This window comes from Mandrillus leucophaeus, unplaced genomic scaffold (genome assembly GCF_000951045.1).
Source record: "Mandrillus leucophaeus isolate KB7577 unplaced genomic scaffold, Mleu.le_1.0 Scaffold550, whole genome shotgun sequence".
Classification (NCBI taxonomy): Eukaryota; Metazoa; Chordata; class Mammalia; order Primates; family Cercopithecidae; genus Mandrillus; species Mandrillus leucophaeus.
The window spans coordinates 208,307-228,448 of NW_012105920.1; the positions used below are offsets into that span (position 1 = coordinate 208,307).

The window sequence follows — 20,142 nt, forward strand, 5'->3', positions numbered from 1 at the left end:
CAGCTAGTTTTTTCATTTTTTGTAAAGATGGGGTCTCGCTAAGTTTCCCAGGCTGGTCTTGAACTCCTGGCCCCAAATGATCATCCAGCCTTGGCTTCCCAAGGTGCCAAAATTATAGGTGTGAACCACCGTGCTGGGCCAGTTTTTATTATTTTATGATGAGAGTGTTGCCTTTTAAACATCTGCCTATAAAATGTACTACTATATTTAAGTCCCTATTCTGCCACATTAATTGTATAAGTAACTGAAAAGCATTTGAGGATTTTTTTTTTAGCTGTCAATTTTTTTAATTAAGAAAAAACTAGTTCGTATCTTAAGTGTTCTTAATTAAAAAATGGTATAATAGGGCTCATCTAGAAAACAATCTACTCAGGGTGTTAGATGTTAAATTGTCCAAGATAATTTACTACAAAGTATCTAGGAAACAAGAGATTTTCCTCAAAGAAACCACAACCATGGCTTTAATATTAGCCCATGTTCCAGTAACAGATGGAAAAGGATCTTCTATCTACTTTTTTGAAACCTTGTCTTATGATCATAAGGCAAACAGCCTTTAAAAGAAAATGCTTAAGCTACAAATGGCCTAGACAATATATGTGGCCTTAGATTCCCAGTCTAGTATTTCGAATATGTTTACCATTTGTATTTATCCTAATCCAACTGTGAAGTGATGGCAGAATTTTTAAAAGGTATTCAAAATAAAGAAAAAAAAATCTCCCTTGTGGTGATTACCAATCCAGGTAGAAAAAGCTCAGCCCTATCCTGAACATGTTATTTAAAAGTCTCAAATCACAACGTCACAGCAGGATGATACCTGTGTAATGAATCATAGGACCTGTTGTCAAAAACAATCTGATTTTTCCTTGGAGAATCCCGTCTATGAAGGGGAAAACCATTGAAAGGGATACACAATAGAACTTTAAAAAATAATTCTCATTATGTTACTGTTTTATAGGTTGTTAATAGCAAACCAAACAATAATTGAGTCTATTAACCTTAAAATAACCAATTTTTCCCCAATAAAAAAGATATTTTAAAACTACTTTTAGTTATGTGAAGATACCAGTTACAGAAAATTTTAAAAATCATTACACAATGGCTACTTTTTATAGGTTGTTAGGCACAGTAAGTATATAAAAGTATAAAAAATTAACTCTTCTCAGGAGGCATGTAAAGGACTAGTTTTCCCATCTTGAATACAAGATCTGTCAGGTCTTAATAATCACGGATGAATGCACCAACCTTCCAAATGTTATAATCCAGTCATAGTTTAAAGCATTTTTAACCAAACATTCTTGCTTTTACTCTTAACAAATACAGCAATATGCAATATCTCATGTATATTATGGGATATTAATCCATCTTACCACTAACATAATTTTGACAAAGTTATTCCAAAGATAAATGGGCACCTTCACTGCAATGCAAGGATGAGACATACTTAAAGCAGCTAATATACCTGCTTTCTGAAGGAACGGGGAGATAACTTAGGAAGAAAAGCAATATAGTTCTTACTCTTTTCAACGTATTTTTAAAATCCTTTATGGTTTAAAACAGCTTTTGTGAAATTTTAAAACCTACATACCAGTAGTTGGATCAAATCTATCAAAAGATATATGAGTGGTCAGGAAATAATCAGGGTTTCAGAATTTCTATTTTGGGAAACGGGAGGAAAACCACCTAACAGAATTGGAACATGATTATGGTGCACTATTAGATACTAAGAATCAAGATTCAACCCATTTATATAAAATTATTTTCAAAATGGTGACCTTTAGAGCACTTACTAAATTTCCAAGTCTGGAAAAAAAAAAAAAAAAAAAGTCTTTTTTCTCCCTACTCTGGAATTAGGAAAAATAAAAAAGTCTTTCAAAGAACAACTTTTCCTTTACTAAATGGACCAAATACATCCAAGAACGTATTCCATTTGGAGAACCTCATCCATGTCCATTCTAAGACATGACTTCTGCCATCAACATAGGCTTAGCTTTATTTAATTCACCATGGAATGCAGATCAACGAAGCAGGATGAAGAGAAAGGACAAATGACACGTGACAGGTCTGCAGACTGGAGTGCAATAGCGCGATATCAGTTCACTGCAACCTCCGTCTCCCAGGTTCAAGTGATTCTCGTGTCTCAGCCTCCCAAGTAGCTGGGATTGCAGGCGTGTGCCACCATGCCCAGTTAATTTTGGTATTTTTAGTAGAGATGGGGTTTCATCATGTTAGCCAAGCTGGTCTCGAATTCGTGACCTCAAGTGATCCACCCACCTCAGCCTCCCAAAGTGCTGGGATTACAGGCATGAGCCACCACGCCTGGCCAGCCCCTTGTTATGGGCTTGATAAATCAGCACTTCATAATGTGGTACTGAAGAAAATCCATAACTGGTAGAGATATGTTAGAAGGCCACCTCAGTTAGGAGTCTGAGAAACACAAATGTGCAATTTTTCTACTCTACTGAAAACACATGTACACCAAAAGCAATTCCCCTCTTTCTTCTAAAGTAAAATATGATCATCTTTCAATCACTTAGAAACTAAAAGCTTTTATACATTCCAAAAGGTCTAGTTTCTTTGTGGAGCTTAAACAATTGTGTCATTACCAAATCTTCTTTCCGACTAGCAGAAAGCACCACATAGAAAGCCAAATCCAAATTCAGACTTAGACTAACACAGAACAGGTCTACAAGTCTATCCTTGTACTTCTCTTTATTAGGTTTCTATAATTAGAGTCAAGTTGCTTTTTACAAGACAAAAATAAGGCAAATAGCTCAGAAAGAAAAGACAAAATACTTTTTAGTTTCTAAATACATACTTTTTTTTTTTTTCTGGGAAAAATACAAGTCCTTTAAACTTTATACAAGTCTCATAAACCAAGAAAAGGTTTCATCTGTGTTCAGGAGCTGTGATATAAATTTAGTCATGAAAATAAAGTATGCCTAGCTAAAGGAAGAACAAATTTGCCTAAACATGCCCACATGGACTTGTAGAAACAAGTATTAGCTAGCCTTATTTCTGGATACTATCTTTTCTAACTTGATTACACTTACACGTTTCAAATGAGATAGGGAAATACATGTTTCTACTTTACAAATTCAAAGATGTAGGTTTCATTTTGCTCTTTTCTCTCCAGCTGATTTTCAGGTTTAAAAAAGGCTCCGAAAGTTTTATATATATATATATATATATATACACACACACACACACACACACACACACACACACACTATGTCATTGGGACTAATGGGGAAATGTGACTATATACTATAATAGATAATATTATTGTTCAATGTTAAATTTCTTGAGAGTAATAATGGTGTTCTGGTTACAAAGCAGATGTCCTGGTTCTTCCAAAAAACACTAAAGTATTTAGGGTGAAACACTTCTTATTTGTGAACTGCTTTCAAACTAATCAGAGGGGAAAAAAGTATAGATATGTAGATAGTTAAGACAAGTGGGGCAAAATGTTGACAACTGTTAAACCTAGGAAATGGGTATACACATATTCACTGTACTATCCTTTTAATTTTTCTGTAGTTTTGAATTTTTCAAAATACAAATTGGGAAAGACAAAGCTATCTTAAAATCTCAGATCATCTGGTTAATAAATGTAGGGTAGAATTTATCAATCACTAGTAATGTAGATGAGTAATATATAATGAGGCTTGGTGGTTGTCCAATACTAGGAGGATCATGAGAGTTTTATGAACTCCTTGTATAATTTCTTACCATTCAATTTTTTTCTACACTAAGAATGCACTAATTTCTTTTTTTATACAAATAAAATATAAAACTTAAGAGAAAAAAGTTGATACCTGGAGATAACAGGTGACTTGCTGCCATTCATTGTATTTGTTCTTTCCCAAGGTTTTCTTGTTGGTTCTTTAAAAACAAAGAACAGAAGTTATTAAATATACGCTTCCAGAGTTATTATAAAACAAAAAACAAAATACTAAATCTCATTATACCTGTTTACATAGCAGTAATATAAATAAAAATTTAAATTCTAAACTTTAGTTGAAATCTGTAAGGATTCTAATTTGCACAACGCCAGACCTCAAAATGAGAAGAAATTATAAACTAGTACGGGAAGTTTCCAAGGAAAAACTTACATTGTTAAGTCTAAAATATTATAATTCTATAAACTGGATGGTAAGGAGTTTCTCTAATAAAGAAAGGATAGTAAGAATAAAGTAGGATAATTTTAAAATTAGGATAGTTCAATTAATTTAATGGAGTAGTATTACTGACATTGTTTTAAATTACTTTTAGCGCCAATGATAAAAACAATAAGTATAACTTATAATATGTTCATGTATTTCAACAATTAATCTAAATCCAAATAGTCCCTCTTAGGAAAAAAAATAGGAGCAACTCAAATTAAATTTCAGAATCCTGAAATTCTACTATACTTCTTTGATTCTTAAACAATGAATTATTGGGACTTAGCCGATAATTCCAGTTAAATGTAAACAAGTTCGCTCTAAGCTCTTATTACAAAAGACACTATGTAGTCAGTGACTCACTAGCTGGCTGTCTATTGTGCTTGAATTGTTTTTCTAATCTGGGCTGACTCACTGATGCTGTCACTGGCCTCACTACATGACTGGGTAAAATCAGAAGTGGAATCTTGTCATGGAGGAAAGAATTTGGGCCACATGAGAATGAAGTCTATTCATAAGTTGTGATCTCATTGTGTAGTTTTAACTAAAACTGCTCTGAGTTCCAATTCAGCTCCTCAACTGGCTTCTGCACATTCTCAGGTAGCTTATGGTCTCTTCAAAGTACACTTACGCAAAAATAAACTCACACTCTTCCATGAAGCCCTGCTTTTGGTTCTGGATTTCTGCTGCATGCAGGCATTAGGTGTGAAACCTTAAAGTCATTATTGATCTTGCTTTACTCCTCATCAACCAAATTCCTTCTTTTTTATATTCCTTCTTTTGTATTCTAAAAGCTAACACAGTCTCTCAATGACCGCCACAGTGCTGGCAAGTTCCACACATGACCAGGAAGATCAAATTGGATGGGGTTTGGGACAGGCAGAATCAGAAACATATCCAATTGACACCAGTCCAAGCAGGTGAAAAGAGGGAAGTCCTGAATGAAACTGAGGGACACCTGGACAGGGAGGGGAGTGGTCATCGGACATTGTCACTAAACAGGTGGCAGGTGGAAGGATGAGGGAGTAATTCCAAAGTGGATAAGATGTAGCAAGTGCTACCTTTTAACAGCTGGCTGAGGTCCTTTCCCAGTCAGCCAAACCAGAACCATCTTTTAGTCTTAAAGGTCATCTGGTTGTGAGAAAGAGCTGTTCAGCTGGCTCTGCGGAAGCTGAGAAGCAAGGGCCTCTTCTCTCTAAGGAGCTCAGTTGTGTTTCAGGAGGGGCAAGGGCTGGGTTCCCTTCAGAGGATCTTTACTGGCATGCGTATAGAGCTTCCTAATTGGTCTGCCTATCTCAATCCTCCCTAGTTTTAACGGGAAAACCACAAGTGCCATTTTAATGTGCCTCAGTTTCAGTGGATTAAATGTCCACTGAACTCAGTACTTGCAGGATAAAGTCTAAACTCTTGATAATTTTATAGAAGGCTCTCAACATTTTTGTTTCTAACTCATATTTCCAAACTTTCCCCCACAATACTCCTCAAAAAGAATTCCCTGTTCTAGTCTATTTCCTATTTCTTAATCTCTTCTTGCTCATCTCCAACTCCATACCTTTGCTCAAGCTATACTTACATTCTGAAATATCACACCTTCCCTCACTTTCAGCCAAACTAAATACTCTTCAAGGCATACTAAGATATCACTTTTCTCTACAAAGGTGACTCAGGTGACTCGTATGTGTCATCTCCTCCCTCTTTGACACACATTACTTAGTATTCAACATGTGGTTGTAAAAGGTTAACTTTACACCTGTGTGTCTCATCTTCCCAGCTGGACCAAGAGTTTTTTCGTGCTTAGAACCTGTACCTTTCACTTCAGGTGCCTGACACAATGTCAATTTAAAAACGGAATGAAACAAGTGACAAAAGAGGCCCTGCCCTTTTTGCTTTTATATATATATATTTTATATATATATATGACACACACACAAAACCTGCACATTATTTTTTCATATTTTTGTTGTTGTTGTTGTTTAGACAGTCTCGCTTTGTCGCCCAGGCTGGAGTGCAGTGGCCGGATCTCAGCTCACTGCAAGCTCCGCCTCCCGGGTTCATGCCATTCTCCTGCCTCAGCCTCCCGAGTAGCTGGGACTACAGGCGCCCGCCACCTCGCCCGGCTAGGTTTTTGTATTTTTTAGTAGAGACGGGGTTTCACCGTGTTAGCCAGGATGGTCTCGATCTCCTGACCTTGTGATCCGCCTGTCTCGGCCTCCCAAAGTGCTGGGATTACAGGCTTGAGCCACCGCGCTCGGCCTATTTTTTCATATTTTATATAAGGGGTTATACATTATAAGGAATTTTTAACTTGGAGTCCACGGATAACCTTCAAGAAATTCATGAACATTCTGAAATTATGAACAAATCTGAATAAAAATACAATTTTCCCCCCTGGAAAAAGGATCTATAGCTCTCATCATATTCTAAAGGTTCTGTGACCCTGAAGTATGGTTCACATTTACAACATCTATGCGGTACTAATGACAGCATATATAATTACTTTTGGCTTACAGAAAGAAGGATAAAGCTAAAATAAGTGGGTCACAAAGCACTGAAATTTTAATTAAAGTAACATAAATTGAGTCCTATTCAGAGGGAAAACAAAGCCATGATGTTAATTATGGTACAGCAATCAGTCTACTGAAGAGTCACTATTTAATAATGAGAATGAGGAATGGGGGGTGGGGGTGTGAAAAGATGGATTACAATCACAAAAAACAAAAACAGAAGTACTTAAAAAAAAAAAAGGGAATTCTACGTGGCACATTGTGGCTCATGCCTGTAATCCCAGCACTTTGGGAGACTGAAACAGCTGGACCACTTGAGTTCAGGAGTTTGAGACCAGCCTGGGCAACATGGTGAAACCCTGTCTCTACCAAAAATGCAGACAATTAGCCAGGAGTGGTGCTATGCACCTGGGGCCTCAGCTACTTGGGGGGTTGGGGGCTAAGGTGGGAGGATCACTTGAGCCTAGGAGGTACAGGATGCAGTGAGCCAAGATCGCACCATTGCACTCCAGCCTGGGCAACAGAGTGAGACCCCATCTCAAAAAAATAAAACAATGAAAATTAAAAAGGTAACTGTAGATGCAGTTAGTTGGATTTAAATCAAAACTGTAGGAATATAAGCATTTCTCTATACTGGTTTCCTATGGACCACTCTAGATATTAACTCGTCAAGTTTATTTATGTTGTTTCATTCCAGAATAGATAAGGAGTTGGATAGTCCAGCCCTTAGTCTTTAATCAAATATGAAGAAATAACTTGTGAATATGTAATGAGTTCATATTCTCATCTTGGATACAGCACTCATCAAGTACCTCTAGTGAAATATACTTTGTTAATAATCTAGGTGATTTACTGGATGCTCAAGAATTCTCAATGTCAGAAATTTCACTGAATTCAAGAACACTTCCCCAAAATTTTAAGGAGACTTTTTAAATTTACAAATCAGAAACTTTATTCCCTTAATTATCAATATCACCCAAATGAATGGCTAGGATACCCTTCTCAATTTGAGAATGTTCTGAGGGAGACTGCAGTACTAACTAACATGCTCACTTTATTTTTACCTTTAGGAAAACAATTATGAAAAATACTTCTCGTCATCTAATAGTACATTAATATTTTCCTTGTTTTAGTAAGTAACCTCAAGAAAGTAACAGCAGCTTCCAGGAGGAAAAAAGTTAATTAATGCTTTCAGGTGTGAACAAAGAACTCTGGCATTTTGGTGTCTAGTCACTTGGTCCAAACATGGGGAAAGGAGGAATTTTTAACTGGGGAGTATTAATACTTTCAGAGAAAGTTTATAAAGGTTAAAATATTTATCTTGAACTTACCAGGTGTACTTGTTGAAGAGGCCTTAGAAGTTACAGGCTCTGAATCTTCCTAAATGTACAGATACATATTAATATCACATCTACCAGTCCCCTGCTGCTATATACATTTAGTGTTTTACATGTGCACTTCTAATATTCTTTCTGCCACTCCCCACTTTCTCTTTCATCGGTCTTCTCTCCCTTTCATTTCAGCTTAGACTTCTTTCTTCTCCTGTTTTCAATCACCTCCCCTTCAACCCTCCCCACAGTTCCTTTCCTCATGTGTTCTCCATGAGAGCTTTCACTAGCCAATGCTACAAAGCCAGACACAAGAGACAGATTTGAGGAATGGTATCAAAGGCAGCCAAATGGAGCAAGGGAAACATATTATTTGTTGCACACCAATATATAGCACAGACAAAGCAGAGTGTGCCCAGCTGAATCAGGGAGGAGGGCATGAAGCATACACTCTTAGGGGGCACAGCCAATAACCATCGAGCTCCTAGGGGAAACATATGAATTTAGGCTAATTCCTTCCTTTTAAATTAATGCAAGGGAAATGAAATGTCATTCACTCATTTAAGGAACAGAATTAAACTCCACAGGTTTGAATTTCAATGCTTTTCCCACAACTCCAAATACTCAACTCATTTTACTAAGACTGCCATTTAAAATTTATAAATAACAGTCAAAACAAGCCACTTCACATGCATAAATAGTTAAAAATTAGCAAATATAAGTTCAAGCTAATTAAGTTCAAATTAAATAAATGCTGACACTATTTCCTGAATGGGCTGTGCTTGAATACCATATTTTAAGATAGACTATCTTTATTAACTTACACCTTTGTCCTCTTTCTGTTCTGTTTCTACTGTTGATCCCTTTTCAGCAATTCTTCTCCTACAAAGAAGGCAAATTCAATTTTTAAAAATATTATCTGATTCAGTATAAAAACCACTTCTCTATGAGGAAAGAAGTGCATCTAGTTAGTTGTATTCGGAACAAAATTAAAATCCTCTCAATTCTGGGCATGTCCATTATAATGAAATTCCTTACCTCCTGGCCAGCAGGGCACTCATTTCTTCCATTAAACCACTACCCCCTAAAGGAAGGGGTCCATTTCCACGGCCTGTATCTGCTTTAGATGAGGCCGAGTTCACACCAATAGCATTCCCTCCACTTGGGAAAGAGGCATCCTCCATCTTAATGAGAATACACACACATAATCAACTCCTATGTTAGACAACTGTATTTTTATAAATATATTACATCTAAAACAGAAGGAAACATCAGCATTAATTTTTAAAAACCTAAATATTATTTGTAAGCTTTAAGAACCAATAGATTCTTAGCATTGATTTTATATACCAACAAGAGTTTATCAAAACTACTATCAACAAGAATGCAATGAAACAGTATCATGTGTCTCTTCCTGTGTTGCCCTGAAAAGGGCATAACTTTGCTTTGATAATATTCCTGCTAAAACAACCCCTGCATAACTTGAATCTAATCTTGAGGAAAAATCAGATAAGCCAAACTGAAGGATACCAGGCAAAATAACTGCCTACAGTCTTCAAAAATGCTAGTATTGTGAAAGATTGAGGAATTATCATAAAGTAGATCAAAGAGACATTAGAACTAAATGCAATAATGATCTTACACTATGAAAAAAACTGTCACTAAAGACGTCATTGGACTATAGATGAAATTTGAATATTAATACATTTATAGATTACAGTATTCTATCAATGTTAACTTTCCTGATTTTGATAATTATATTACTGGTTATGCAGGTAAATGTCCTTGTTCTTATAAAATTCACACTGAGGTACTTAGGAAAATAGAAGCTTGTGTCTCTGAGTTACTCTCAAATCATTCAAACAAAAGTGCATGTGTAGGCCAGGTGCGATGGCTCACAACTGTAATCCCAGCATTTTGGGAGGCTGAGGCGGGTGGATCACCTGAGGTCAGGATTTCAAGACCAGCCTGGTCAACATCACGAAACCCTATCTCTACTAAAAATACAAAAATTAGCTGGGCATGGTGGTTGGCGCCTGTGATCCCAGCTACTCAGGAGTCTGAGGCAGAATCGCTTGAACCTGGGAGGTGGAGATTGCAGTGAGCTGAGATCGCGCCACTGCACTCCAGTCTGGATAACAAGAGTGAAACTCCGTCTCAAAAGAAAAAAAAAAATGCATGTGTAAAGAAGGAAACATACCCGAAGAAGGAATAAAAAAGCAAATACTGGTAAAATGTTAATGGGTGAACCTACGTGATTAATTTATAGAAATTATTTATACTATTTTTACAACTTTACTATAAAAATTTTAATTATATCAATTCTTAATTTTTTATTTATTTTATGTTTTGAAACTAAGTCTCACTCTGTCACCCAGGCTGGAGTGCAGTGGCACAATCTCGGTTCACTGCAACCTCTACCTCCCGGGTTCCAGTGATTCTCCTGCCTCCGCCTCCTGAACAGCTGGGATTATAGGCACGTGTCACACACCTGGCTAAATTTTGTATTTTTAGTGAGATAGGATTTCACCATGTTGGCCAGCCTGGTCTCTAACTCCCGACCTCAGGTGATCCGCCCACCTCAGCCTCTCAAAGTGCAGGGATTATACAGGTGTAAGCCATTGTGCCCAGTTAAATTATTTCAATTTGTTAAATAAATGAAGTTCCTAACAGTTCATAAAATTAAAATACAATAAATTCAACATTTTAGATATTTAGGAAGAATAAGACATATTAAAAAAAAAATTTCAGAAAGCTACTTACCCGTGACACTTTCCTAAGTTTTGCTCCGGCAATTGCAGCTGCAAGTCCAGTTAAAGGGCGATTGTCTTCTGACACAGATGCCAAAAAGAATCCAGATGCAGGGAGGGGTGGGGCAGGAGGTGGTGGAGGAGGAGGGGGTACTTGATTAGGGAGAGGAGGGGGAGGAGGGGGCGGTGGAGGCCCAGTGGATGGGAGTGGAGGAGGTGGAGGGGGCCCTGGGGGAGGAGGGAGTGCTACTGAAGCCTGTGCAGGCCCTGGTGGGAGTGGTGGAGGAGGTGGAGGTGCAAGTGGTCCCAAGACAATGCCTGAGAGAGAGAAATGTTAAGTAAGACCATCAACAATAGAGCTGAGTGATATTATTTTATGTGGGAAGGTACACAGAATGCCATGCTAAATTACACTGACTCATGTATTTACTTAATGAGTTCAATTTATCATACTTGTAAAATTCCAGTCAGTTTTGAAAGATACTGAAATGTAAGGTCCAAGTATATATAACTACTTACTTTATGTTAGAGCTTTAGTAATAGAACTATGCAACAGATCATCTAATTAAGATTTTTTGTTCATGGGGATTTGGTAAATAAGCAAAATAAATACTTATAAAATTTGGAAGAGAGGTAAGCATCCCTGAAAACACAAACTAGTATATACAAAGGCAGTTAGCACTACTTGAAATAACAGACCCAAAATAATCCACATTAACCTTAAGTGTTGAGACAGTAAATTCAGTAACAGTGAACACATGTATTTAGTTGTTTACAGTCAAAGTGGCTGGATTAAAAACATGAAGGAGGAGTAAGTCCCAGGCTTCAGTATTTTAAAAATACTTAACATTTAAATTCAATGGATAGCCAAGGTTAGGATTCACTGAAGTAAAGGAATTTACTAGTACAAAGTAAAACCTCAAAATAACGCTCGGAAATAAATACCATAAGATTTGAAGCAGAGTTGTTTTATCCCACAAAATAGAGGCCAAGAAGAGAAATATTCAAATGTTATAAAATCACAAAAGGAGTGAACAAAAATTTATTTAATAACAGAATACTGAAATAGTAGATGCTTCTTTAGTTAAGGTTTAAGAGGGGTGTTTTCAGAATGAATAAAATGCTATTTTGCACACTGGGTGATAATTGCTAACTTTTTCAGCTTGAGCCGTTACACAAGCAGAAAACATAAATTGTTGAAAGAAGCATCTAGAAATAGTCTGTGCCTTCTGTAGGGGTTGTTAAGAGTTCTGAGGGTACAGCAGGTCACTTTGTCAGGCTGGCTGTGCCCATTTTTTGTCACGGTGAAACCAAACTGAATATCTTAGAATTCTGACTAACCTTGTAAACAAATTTGATAAGTCAACAATTACCCCTTCAAGCCACTACTTATTGTAATTTTGGACCTTGGAACTCTTTAGGGCATATGCCAAGCCTGCCATCCTCTCTACTCCTCCTGCAAAGTCATAATGCTGCAAGGGTTAGGGTGACACCTATCCTGAAAGTCCAACATGGAGCATCTAATATAGGAAAGGCAAGAAGGAAACAGGGCCCAAGATCAGAATTGCTCCAAAGGAAACTCTGGGATGATGTACCTAATGACTACAGTTGGGCACTAAATATATCTCTCTAAGTGTCCCAGAAAATAAAGGAAAAAAATTTTGATCATGTATTTATTGTGTGGTAGATCAATGTGTCAAGCAAAGTTTTCCCAGTGAAAGAATGTATTGGCTGGGTGCGGTGGCTCACACCCATAATGCCAGCAACTTTGGGAGGCCAAAGGGGGCATATCACATGAGGTCAGGAGTTCAAGACCAGCCTGGCCAACGTGACAAAACCCTGTCTCTACTAAAAATACAAAAATCACCTGGGCGTGGTGGCATGTGCCTGTAACCCCAGCTACTCAGTTGGCTGAGGCAGGAGAATTGCTGCAACCCAGGAGGCAGAGGTTGCAGTGAGCTGAGATCATGCCACTATACTCCAGCCTGGGCAACACAAGACTGTGTCTCAAAAAAAAAAAAAAAGAATAGGAAAAAGAAAAAAATAAAGAAATGTATTATGAGGGCTCTTAAATACTAGAAAACATCTTTAACTGTGATACTATAAAAGATATCAAAACCTAATTCAATATGGAAGTTCATCCAAATGCAATTAATCCAACAGGAAAAACATTTTTCTACTTTAATTTTTTTAATAAAAAAAAAAAAACATGGCATTGGCATATAAATGTTCAAGGATCAAAACCATCCTACCCATCCATTCAGGTAATTAAAGTTGCTGCTATATAACATTTTCAAGTGATTAGCTGTTAGTAGCAATAACGAAAGCCTTACCCTGTTGGGCTGGAGTCTCGGCCGGCTGAGAGGCTGCCTGCAAGCCTGGCTCAGAAGCAGAAGAGTCTCCCAGCACAGAGTTTAGAGGAGTCTCAACAGAGGCAGGGGCAGCTGCAGAGGGAGAAGGGAGAACACTAGGCTTGGATGAGGGAGTTGAGGCAATAGGGGTGCTTGGAGGAGGAGAAGCTTGAGATCCACAGTGTGAGAGTGAAGCGAGGGAAGGCAGTGGAGGCGGCGGCGGAGGAGCTGCTGGCCCTGAGGTAGGCGGTGGAGACACTGGATATGTTACAGAGTCAACCAGCCCATTGGGTGCTGTCGGTGATGGAGGCATTTGGGGCACAGGAGAAGAAACACAAACAGGGAGGACAGGCCTTGGACCAGTAGCTTTGCCTGGGGGGCTGCTAATCATTATTGGAGGAGATGGAGGGAGGGGCGAAAAATTGGAAGTAGACCAGGCACAGGGCTTCGTAGCTGGAGGCTGAGAAGAGGGTGTGTTCACAGGAGAAGAAGGTCGAGAGTTTTTGTTCAGAGGACGAGGAACTGTAGCGTAATGGGGAAGAACAGGGTGGAAGGCTGAACCTAAAGATGTTGCAAAACGTGTCGCTGAGTGTCGCAGTGGTGGTGTAGGGGGTGTGGAAGTAGGTGGCAAAGCAGTCACTACAGCATAATCAGGAGTGGCATCTGACACTGGAGCTGAGATGACTTTAGCGTATGATGGAGGAGGTGCTGAAGGAGGCTGGCAACTGGAATACTCAGGAAGTGGAGCGTTATACAGGGAGCTGTCTGAAGATGGAGCTGGACAGAAGGTGGAAAGCAGCAGCAAAAGACAGGATAAAAAAGGAGAGAGAAAAAGGGAGCTAGTGAAGCCACAAAACCAGCATTCAGACACAATGTATAAATGTAGACTACAGTTAGTATCAGAGAATTAGGCACAAATGCAAATAACTATTTTCACCCAAGAATATTTTAACTTGTAAATACATTTTGAGATTCAGAAGGGGATGAAATAAGTTTCCTTTTTATCTAATAAGTGGATTAACAAATTTAATTGACTAATTTCTTTTACAAGAAAAAGCTAGTATTAGTCTTAATTTTTATTTAGACAAGAAAAAGGACATTAAAATCACAATAGGACCATAAACAGAAGAATAAATTTAGTGTTTTTTTAAAAAACAACAAATAGCAAAACTAGTAAAGTTGGAAAAACATTTAATATGAAGGGTGAGAAACCTCCTACTCAATGTTTACTTGTGGAAAAGTTTTGTTTTGTTGGTCATAACTCCAGAAAATAATTAGGTAGCTAAAAATACATAAATTAACTTAATAAACCAACCAACCAAACACTATTTAATCAAACCACATTGAGACTTTTTATATAGGCCATAAGGAGTATTCTTAAATCCTATAATGAATGTTAATTTTAATAAATGTTAAAATATCTCAAACTTTCAGCCATATATTAACCCTTATGTCTTTCAGTAAATTCCATCAGATTTCATAATTTTCACTAATTTTTCGTAATACTAGAAAGTATATTTAAATAACTAGTCAGTTTTAGAGAATATTTCTCTAAAATAATTCTTCCTTCAAAATCTTTAGAATGTAATCAAGCAAATTTCTTGCTGAATGGTACTATAGTACTATAGTATTTGAGACAATTTAAGTGATCTCATGAGGGAAATATATTTGAAGTTCATCCACTATAAAAAATTTCCCATAAAAACACACTTACACTTTATAGCCAATTTATAGGGAGTCAGAAGAATTAGAATGGCAGAATAAAAATTTCCAAGAGCTTTCTTTAAGTCTCCAAGCAATAAAAGCAATACAGAGAGAAATAAAAAGAAAATGTTAAAGTAGTAATTGCTACATATTTTTCATAATTTCAAATTGTATGGCTTAATCCCAAACATCTCAAATGTGAAATATTTTAACACATGACTGCACAAGAGACATCATCCAAGCTCAGATACAAGAACACAGAAGAGTCTGTAAACTTCTTACCAGCACTTGATATTCTGCGCTCTCTCTCCCATTCCAGCTGTTCCCTTTCTAACTGTTCTTGTCGCTCCCTTTCTTGCCGCTCCCGTTCCAGTCTCTCTAGCCTCTCTCGTTCTTGTCTTTCTTGCCTCTCCCGATCTAGGCGTTCCTGCCGCTCCAGGCGTTCCTGCCGTTCCCGTTCTTGTCTCTCTCTCTCCAGCTGTTCTTGTTCCAGTCGCTCCCTCTCCAGCCTTTCCCTTTCTAACCTCTCTCTCTCCAACCTTTCTCTTTCCATTCTTTCTCGCTCCAGCCTTTCCCGCTCCAGCTCCTTTTGCCGTTGCTGTTCTTGCAGTTGTCTGGGGAAAAAAAAAAGGTAAAAACATGCATCTACGGCTACTCATCATGAAAAAGTGATTCTTTTCACCTATGTAAACTTTATTTCTGAGTCAAATAAAAGCAATGTAGAGCATGGAAACATCTCTCCTCCCACATGAAGACTACCTTGGATAGAGACTGTTGCATACAAATAAAAATCATTTCTCCTATTAGCATCATACTGGCTGAATGCTTCAGCACATTACACTAACATTTCATTTTATTCTGTACTTTTCATGAGTACTGTTGCAAGTAAATGAATTTTCCAAATAACATACCACTTTAATAACCAAGTCATTATTTTAATCATTTAATGAAAAACTTTGTAAAATTGTAATATCCTTCTTAACATCAAATTTAACTGTACAAATAATAATTATCATTTCAGAAAATACAATGGTTGGCCACAGCAGTAGCTCAATAAATATTTACTGAATGGGTCGGGTGCGGTGACTCACACCTCTAATCCCAGCACTTTGGGAGGCCGAGACGGGTGGATGACCTGAGGTCAGGAATTCAAGATCAGGATGTCCTGGCCAATATGGGGAAACCCCATCTCTACCAAAAATATAAAAAATTAGCCAGGCGTGGTGGCGTGCGCCTATAATCCCAGCTACTTGGGAGGCTGAGGTAGAAGAATCGCTTGAACCTAGGAGGCAGAGGCTGCAGTGAGCTGAGATTGAGCCACTGCACTCCCGCCTGGGTGACAGAGTGAGACTCCATCTCAAAAAAAAAAAAAAAAAGTTTACTGAATGAAAAAGAGTCAAGAAAGAAGAAATAAACTTTAAATGATTAAAATCTCATATCCAGAGGCAACTATCATCAACATATGTATATAAAGATACACACGTCTACGTATACACATATACATACACACACACACACCCTCCCCCGATAGACTTCCCCTCGTGTAAAAATACACACATAAACTTTAAAAACGTAATAAAATGTGATCATTTCCCACTACTGTGAAATCTGCTTTCCTTTCTCTCACTTAATATGTTGTGAAAGTTGGTCTGGGTGAAGTGGCTCAGGCCAGTAATCCTAGCACTTTGGGGAGCTGAGGTGGGAGGACTGTTTGAGGCCAAGAGTTCAAGATGGGCCTGGGCAATGAAGCAAGACCCATCTCTACAAAAAAATTTAAAATCAGCCAGGCATGGTGGCATGCACCTGTGTTCCCAGCTACTTGGGAGGCTGAGGGAGAAGGATTGCTTGGGCCTAGGAGTCTGAGGCTATAGTAAGCTAAGATTGCATCACCACTCATCAGCCCCAGGCAACAGAACGAGACCTTGTCTCAAAAAACAATGAAAGAAAAGGAGGAAGGGAAGAAGGAAAAAAAGAAGGGAAGGAAGGAAGGAGACATAAGCTAGTAAAATTGAGGCTATCTAGGATGAGGACGTGCCTGTGTGTACAACTCTTGACTGGAATCACACACACACACGCGCACACACACACACACACACACACACAGAGAGAGAGAGAGAGAGAGAGAGAAAGAGTGTTATCCTAAGGCACTTAGTTCAGCATCTTTATTTGCCATGAGTGCATAATAATATTCTATTGTTTAGCTGTCCAGAGTCTAAGCAATCTCCTATAGTAGGATATTAAGTTATCCTAACACTATTGGCAATACTGCAACAACATTTGTCTTCATCTTTGAATCTTTTTCTGTTTCTATAGGATCAATAAGGACACAAATTTTGCTAGGTGAAAAGGTATGAATTTAAGATTTTTGACACATGGTTCCAAATTGTCTTTAGGAAAAGTGTCAATTAACTTTCCCTAAAAAAAAGTTATCTTTGCCAGGCATGGTGGCTCATGCCTATAATCCCAGCACTTTGGGAGGCCGAGGCCAGTGTATCACTTGAGGTCAGGAGTTCGAGACTAGCCTGGCCAACATGGTGGAACCCTGTCTCTACTAAAATTACAAAAATTAGCTGGGCCTGGTGGTTATGTGCCTGTAATCCCAGCTACTTGGGAGGCTGAGGCAGGAGGATCACTTGAACCCTGGGGATGGAGGTGGCTGTGATATTGTCACATTGTCCTCCTGGGGATGGAGGTGGCTGTGACATTGTCAAGAGCTAACAATGTGCCCCTGTACCCCAGCCTGGGTGACAGAGTAAAACCCTGTCTCCCCCCGCCCCCAAAAAGGTATCTTTATCTTACACATATATATTTCATAGCACTGTGGGGAAGATTAAATGAAGTAATACCTAAAAAGCTCTTTAAGTACTTGGAACATAAGAACGCTCAATGTGGGTTACAACAATAATTATTATTTGGAAATTTCGAATTGGAACTTTCTGGACTGGCTAAGAAACTGTGTGGGTTCTAGTTAGAGACAGAGCTAAATGACAGCACATGCATGCTATCCTTTGTTCCTGCCAGAGGTACCAACACACCAGTAAGATCTTTCCAAAAAGCTCTCTCCTTCATGTTTCCTAAGCTGGCTACAGAACAAAAGAAAAGGCCCATTTGACAAATGAATCAACCCCACTGCTCTCACAAAACACACAGCCTCTCCTGGACATACCACCACACTTAACAATGACTGCAAGAGAAAAACACAGGAAACTGAGTTTATGAGTAGTTATTTATTTATGAGTAGTTGTTTGAGATATTGGCTACCAATAAAATGAGATTTTCAGGATCTAGTACTGACTTCATTATGCTATTTGATAAATCACTAGCTGCCAAAGTTTTTGAGGGATAACAATATTCCTGCAGGGACGAGGGGAAGAAATCAGATGTATTCAAAAGAATGTTTTTAATAATAAACAGAGAAAAGTCAGGGTTGGTTGTTGTTGTTTTTCCAGTAACCTGCAGCTAATAAACTCAGCTGGAGCTTGTATTAAATTTCAAACATTCAACACGTATCAAAAACTATTGGCCATTTTAAATACAATGCTCTAAGCAATCTGTTGGGTCTCAAGGGCAAAAGATACACACATATTATTCTAATTAGAACAAATTTAAATAAAGAAGCTAAAGAAAAATAAGAGCACAGTAGCTGTCCCAAGAAATCTATGATGAAAAAATCTAAGATTTAGATCTTTGAACATTTGTTACTTCTTCTATTTTATCAAAATAACACAAATACATAGTTTTTAAAATTTATAACAAAAATCAGTAGTTCACCGCCCCAACCCTCCCACCCATTTCCTACTTTTGTAGCTGTTTCTTACATTTTAGCTTTCGCTATCTACTTTCTAACAGGAAGAGGCCTTCTACAACTCCCTCACTACACTCATGCTTCTCCCAGTATGGAAAATCAATATTCAAGGCTTATTAACATGATAATGTAAATACTGCTCCCAGCTGAACCAAACAGTAGTCTATGACTACATTTCATTTCTCATTCAAGTTCTTAGTTGTAGGTTTTAACTACCAAGTTAATGGCTGTTTCTCTAAGCAACACAATGCTTTCAACACATACAAAAAGTAAGCTTAAGTCACAGGCAGAAGGCCAGGCATGAGTGAGATGAATCTGAAAGAATTATTGAATAACAGTGTTTACAGTTAGGGTGTATTGACTTAAGAAGTTTGTTGCACATGTCATCATATTCCAGGGTTTTCAGGCTATAAAAGATAAGGAGTGTCTACTGATACAGGAAAAGGGCACAATGCTGGAGAATATTTCTAAGTTCACAGACAGATGATTCAAGCAGGCAATTCATATAGCTGCAGGAGATTCTTACTATTTTCTTGTTCTGAAGGTAAGAAAAGAAAGTGTTGAACACTTTAAGCTAATTTTTAGCCTGCTTGCTGAAAAGATGCCCATCTAAATGGATTTCCCAAAATAGTGATTCAAGCAGAGTATCTCTGGCTTCCGAATCTTGTGTGGCATGAATAATTCCCACCTAAATTGGATGGTTTATAAATTTGACTCTCATGTTTTGACCTCTAACGCAAGACATTTGTGTAGCTTTCTAGGAGGAGTTTCCAAATTTATAAACTTTGCTTTTCCTCAGAATTATTGCTGCCAATTCACACACTGGAAATGCTCATGGCTCCTCTTCCTAGATTTCTCTCTCCAACTGTTTTCTTCAGTCATTAATAGAATCGTCTGAGGACTTTTTTCAAAGAACGAGTGCCTTAATTCTGAACCAAGGAAAAATCCTGACAGACTACTTTAATTTTTCTTTTAAGTAGGCCCGTATATTCTACAATAATTTGAAAGTTTCTGAGAATACAAATTTTATTCAGAAACAATTATAGTGCAAATGACCAGTATTATTTTTAAGCATTTAAAAAAATCACAGTTCCTCCCACCACCCAAATACCTATTTCTCTCCAAAACAGCTATCCCCAAATGTAAATAGATGCACAAAGCACCAGCCCACACTGAGATTTAAATATATATTCATTATTTCGTTTATGTTGACTCAAAGACATTTCTTGAAATAAGTAAAATGTAAGTAACATCAGTTCAAAATACATTTCACCCAGCTTTACCTGTAATGAATAGTGTTACTAGGTAAATAAGAGTGATTTCAATTTTAACAAAATGAAGTAGGAACAGTCTAGGAAAAATGTTCTGAGTTGTTAACATTTAGTAACACTGTTATTATTGACATTTCTCAGAAAATAAAATTACACAGATATGGTTTGATTGTATAACATGGGCATTTCACTTCACTATCAGTAAACAAATAAAAAATGGATAAAATGTAATCAGATAGCTAAGTTTTAATATTACAAAGCTGCTG

The 20,142-nt window shown here is 37.6% G+C and overlaps 1 protein-coding gene across 1 annotated transcript in view; it reads right to left on the bottom strand.

Annotated features, from left to right (window-relative positions):
* ENAH (enabled homolog (Drosophila)) overlaps nucleotides 1–20,142 on the bottom strand; it is a 154,970-nt gene that overhangs the window by 9,533 nt on the left and 125,295 nt on the right. Inside the window, exons 5-12 of the mRNA XM_011997949.1 lie at nucleotides 15,083–15,414; nucleotides 13,079–13,189; nucleotides 10,759–11,063; nucleotides 9,034–9,179; nucleotides 8,820–8,877; nucleotides 7,999–8,047; nucleotides 3,816–3,882; nucleotides 815–877 (exon numbers count right to left, since the gene is read on the bottom strand). Coding sequence (XP_011853339.1) covers nucleotides 815–877; nucleotides 3,816–3,882; nucleotides 7,999–8,047; nucleotides 8,820–8,877; nucleotides 9,034–9,179; nucleotides 10,759–11,063; nucleotides 13,079–13,189; nucleotides 15,083–15,414 — 1,131 coding nt within the window. The remainder of the gene's footprint in view (nucleotides 1–814; nucleotides 878–3,815; nucleotides 3,883–7,998; nucleotides 8,048–8,819; nucleotides 8,878–9,033; nucleotides 9,180–10,758; nucleotides 11,064–13,078; nucleotides 13,190–15,082; nucleotides 15,415–20,142) is intronic.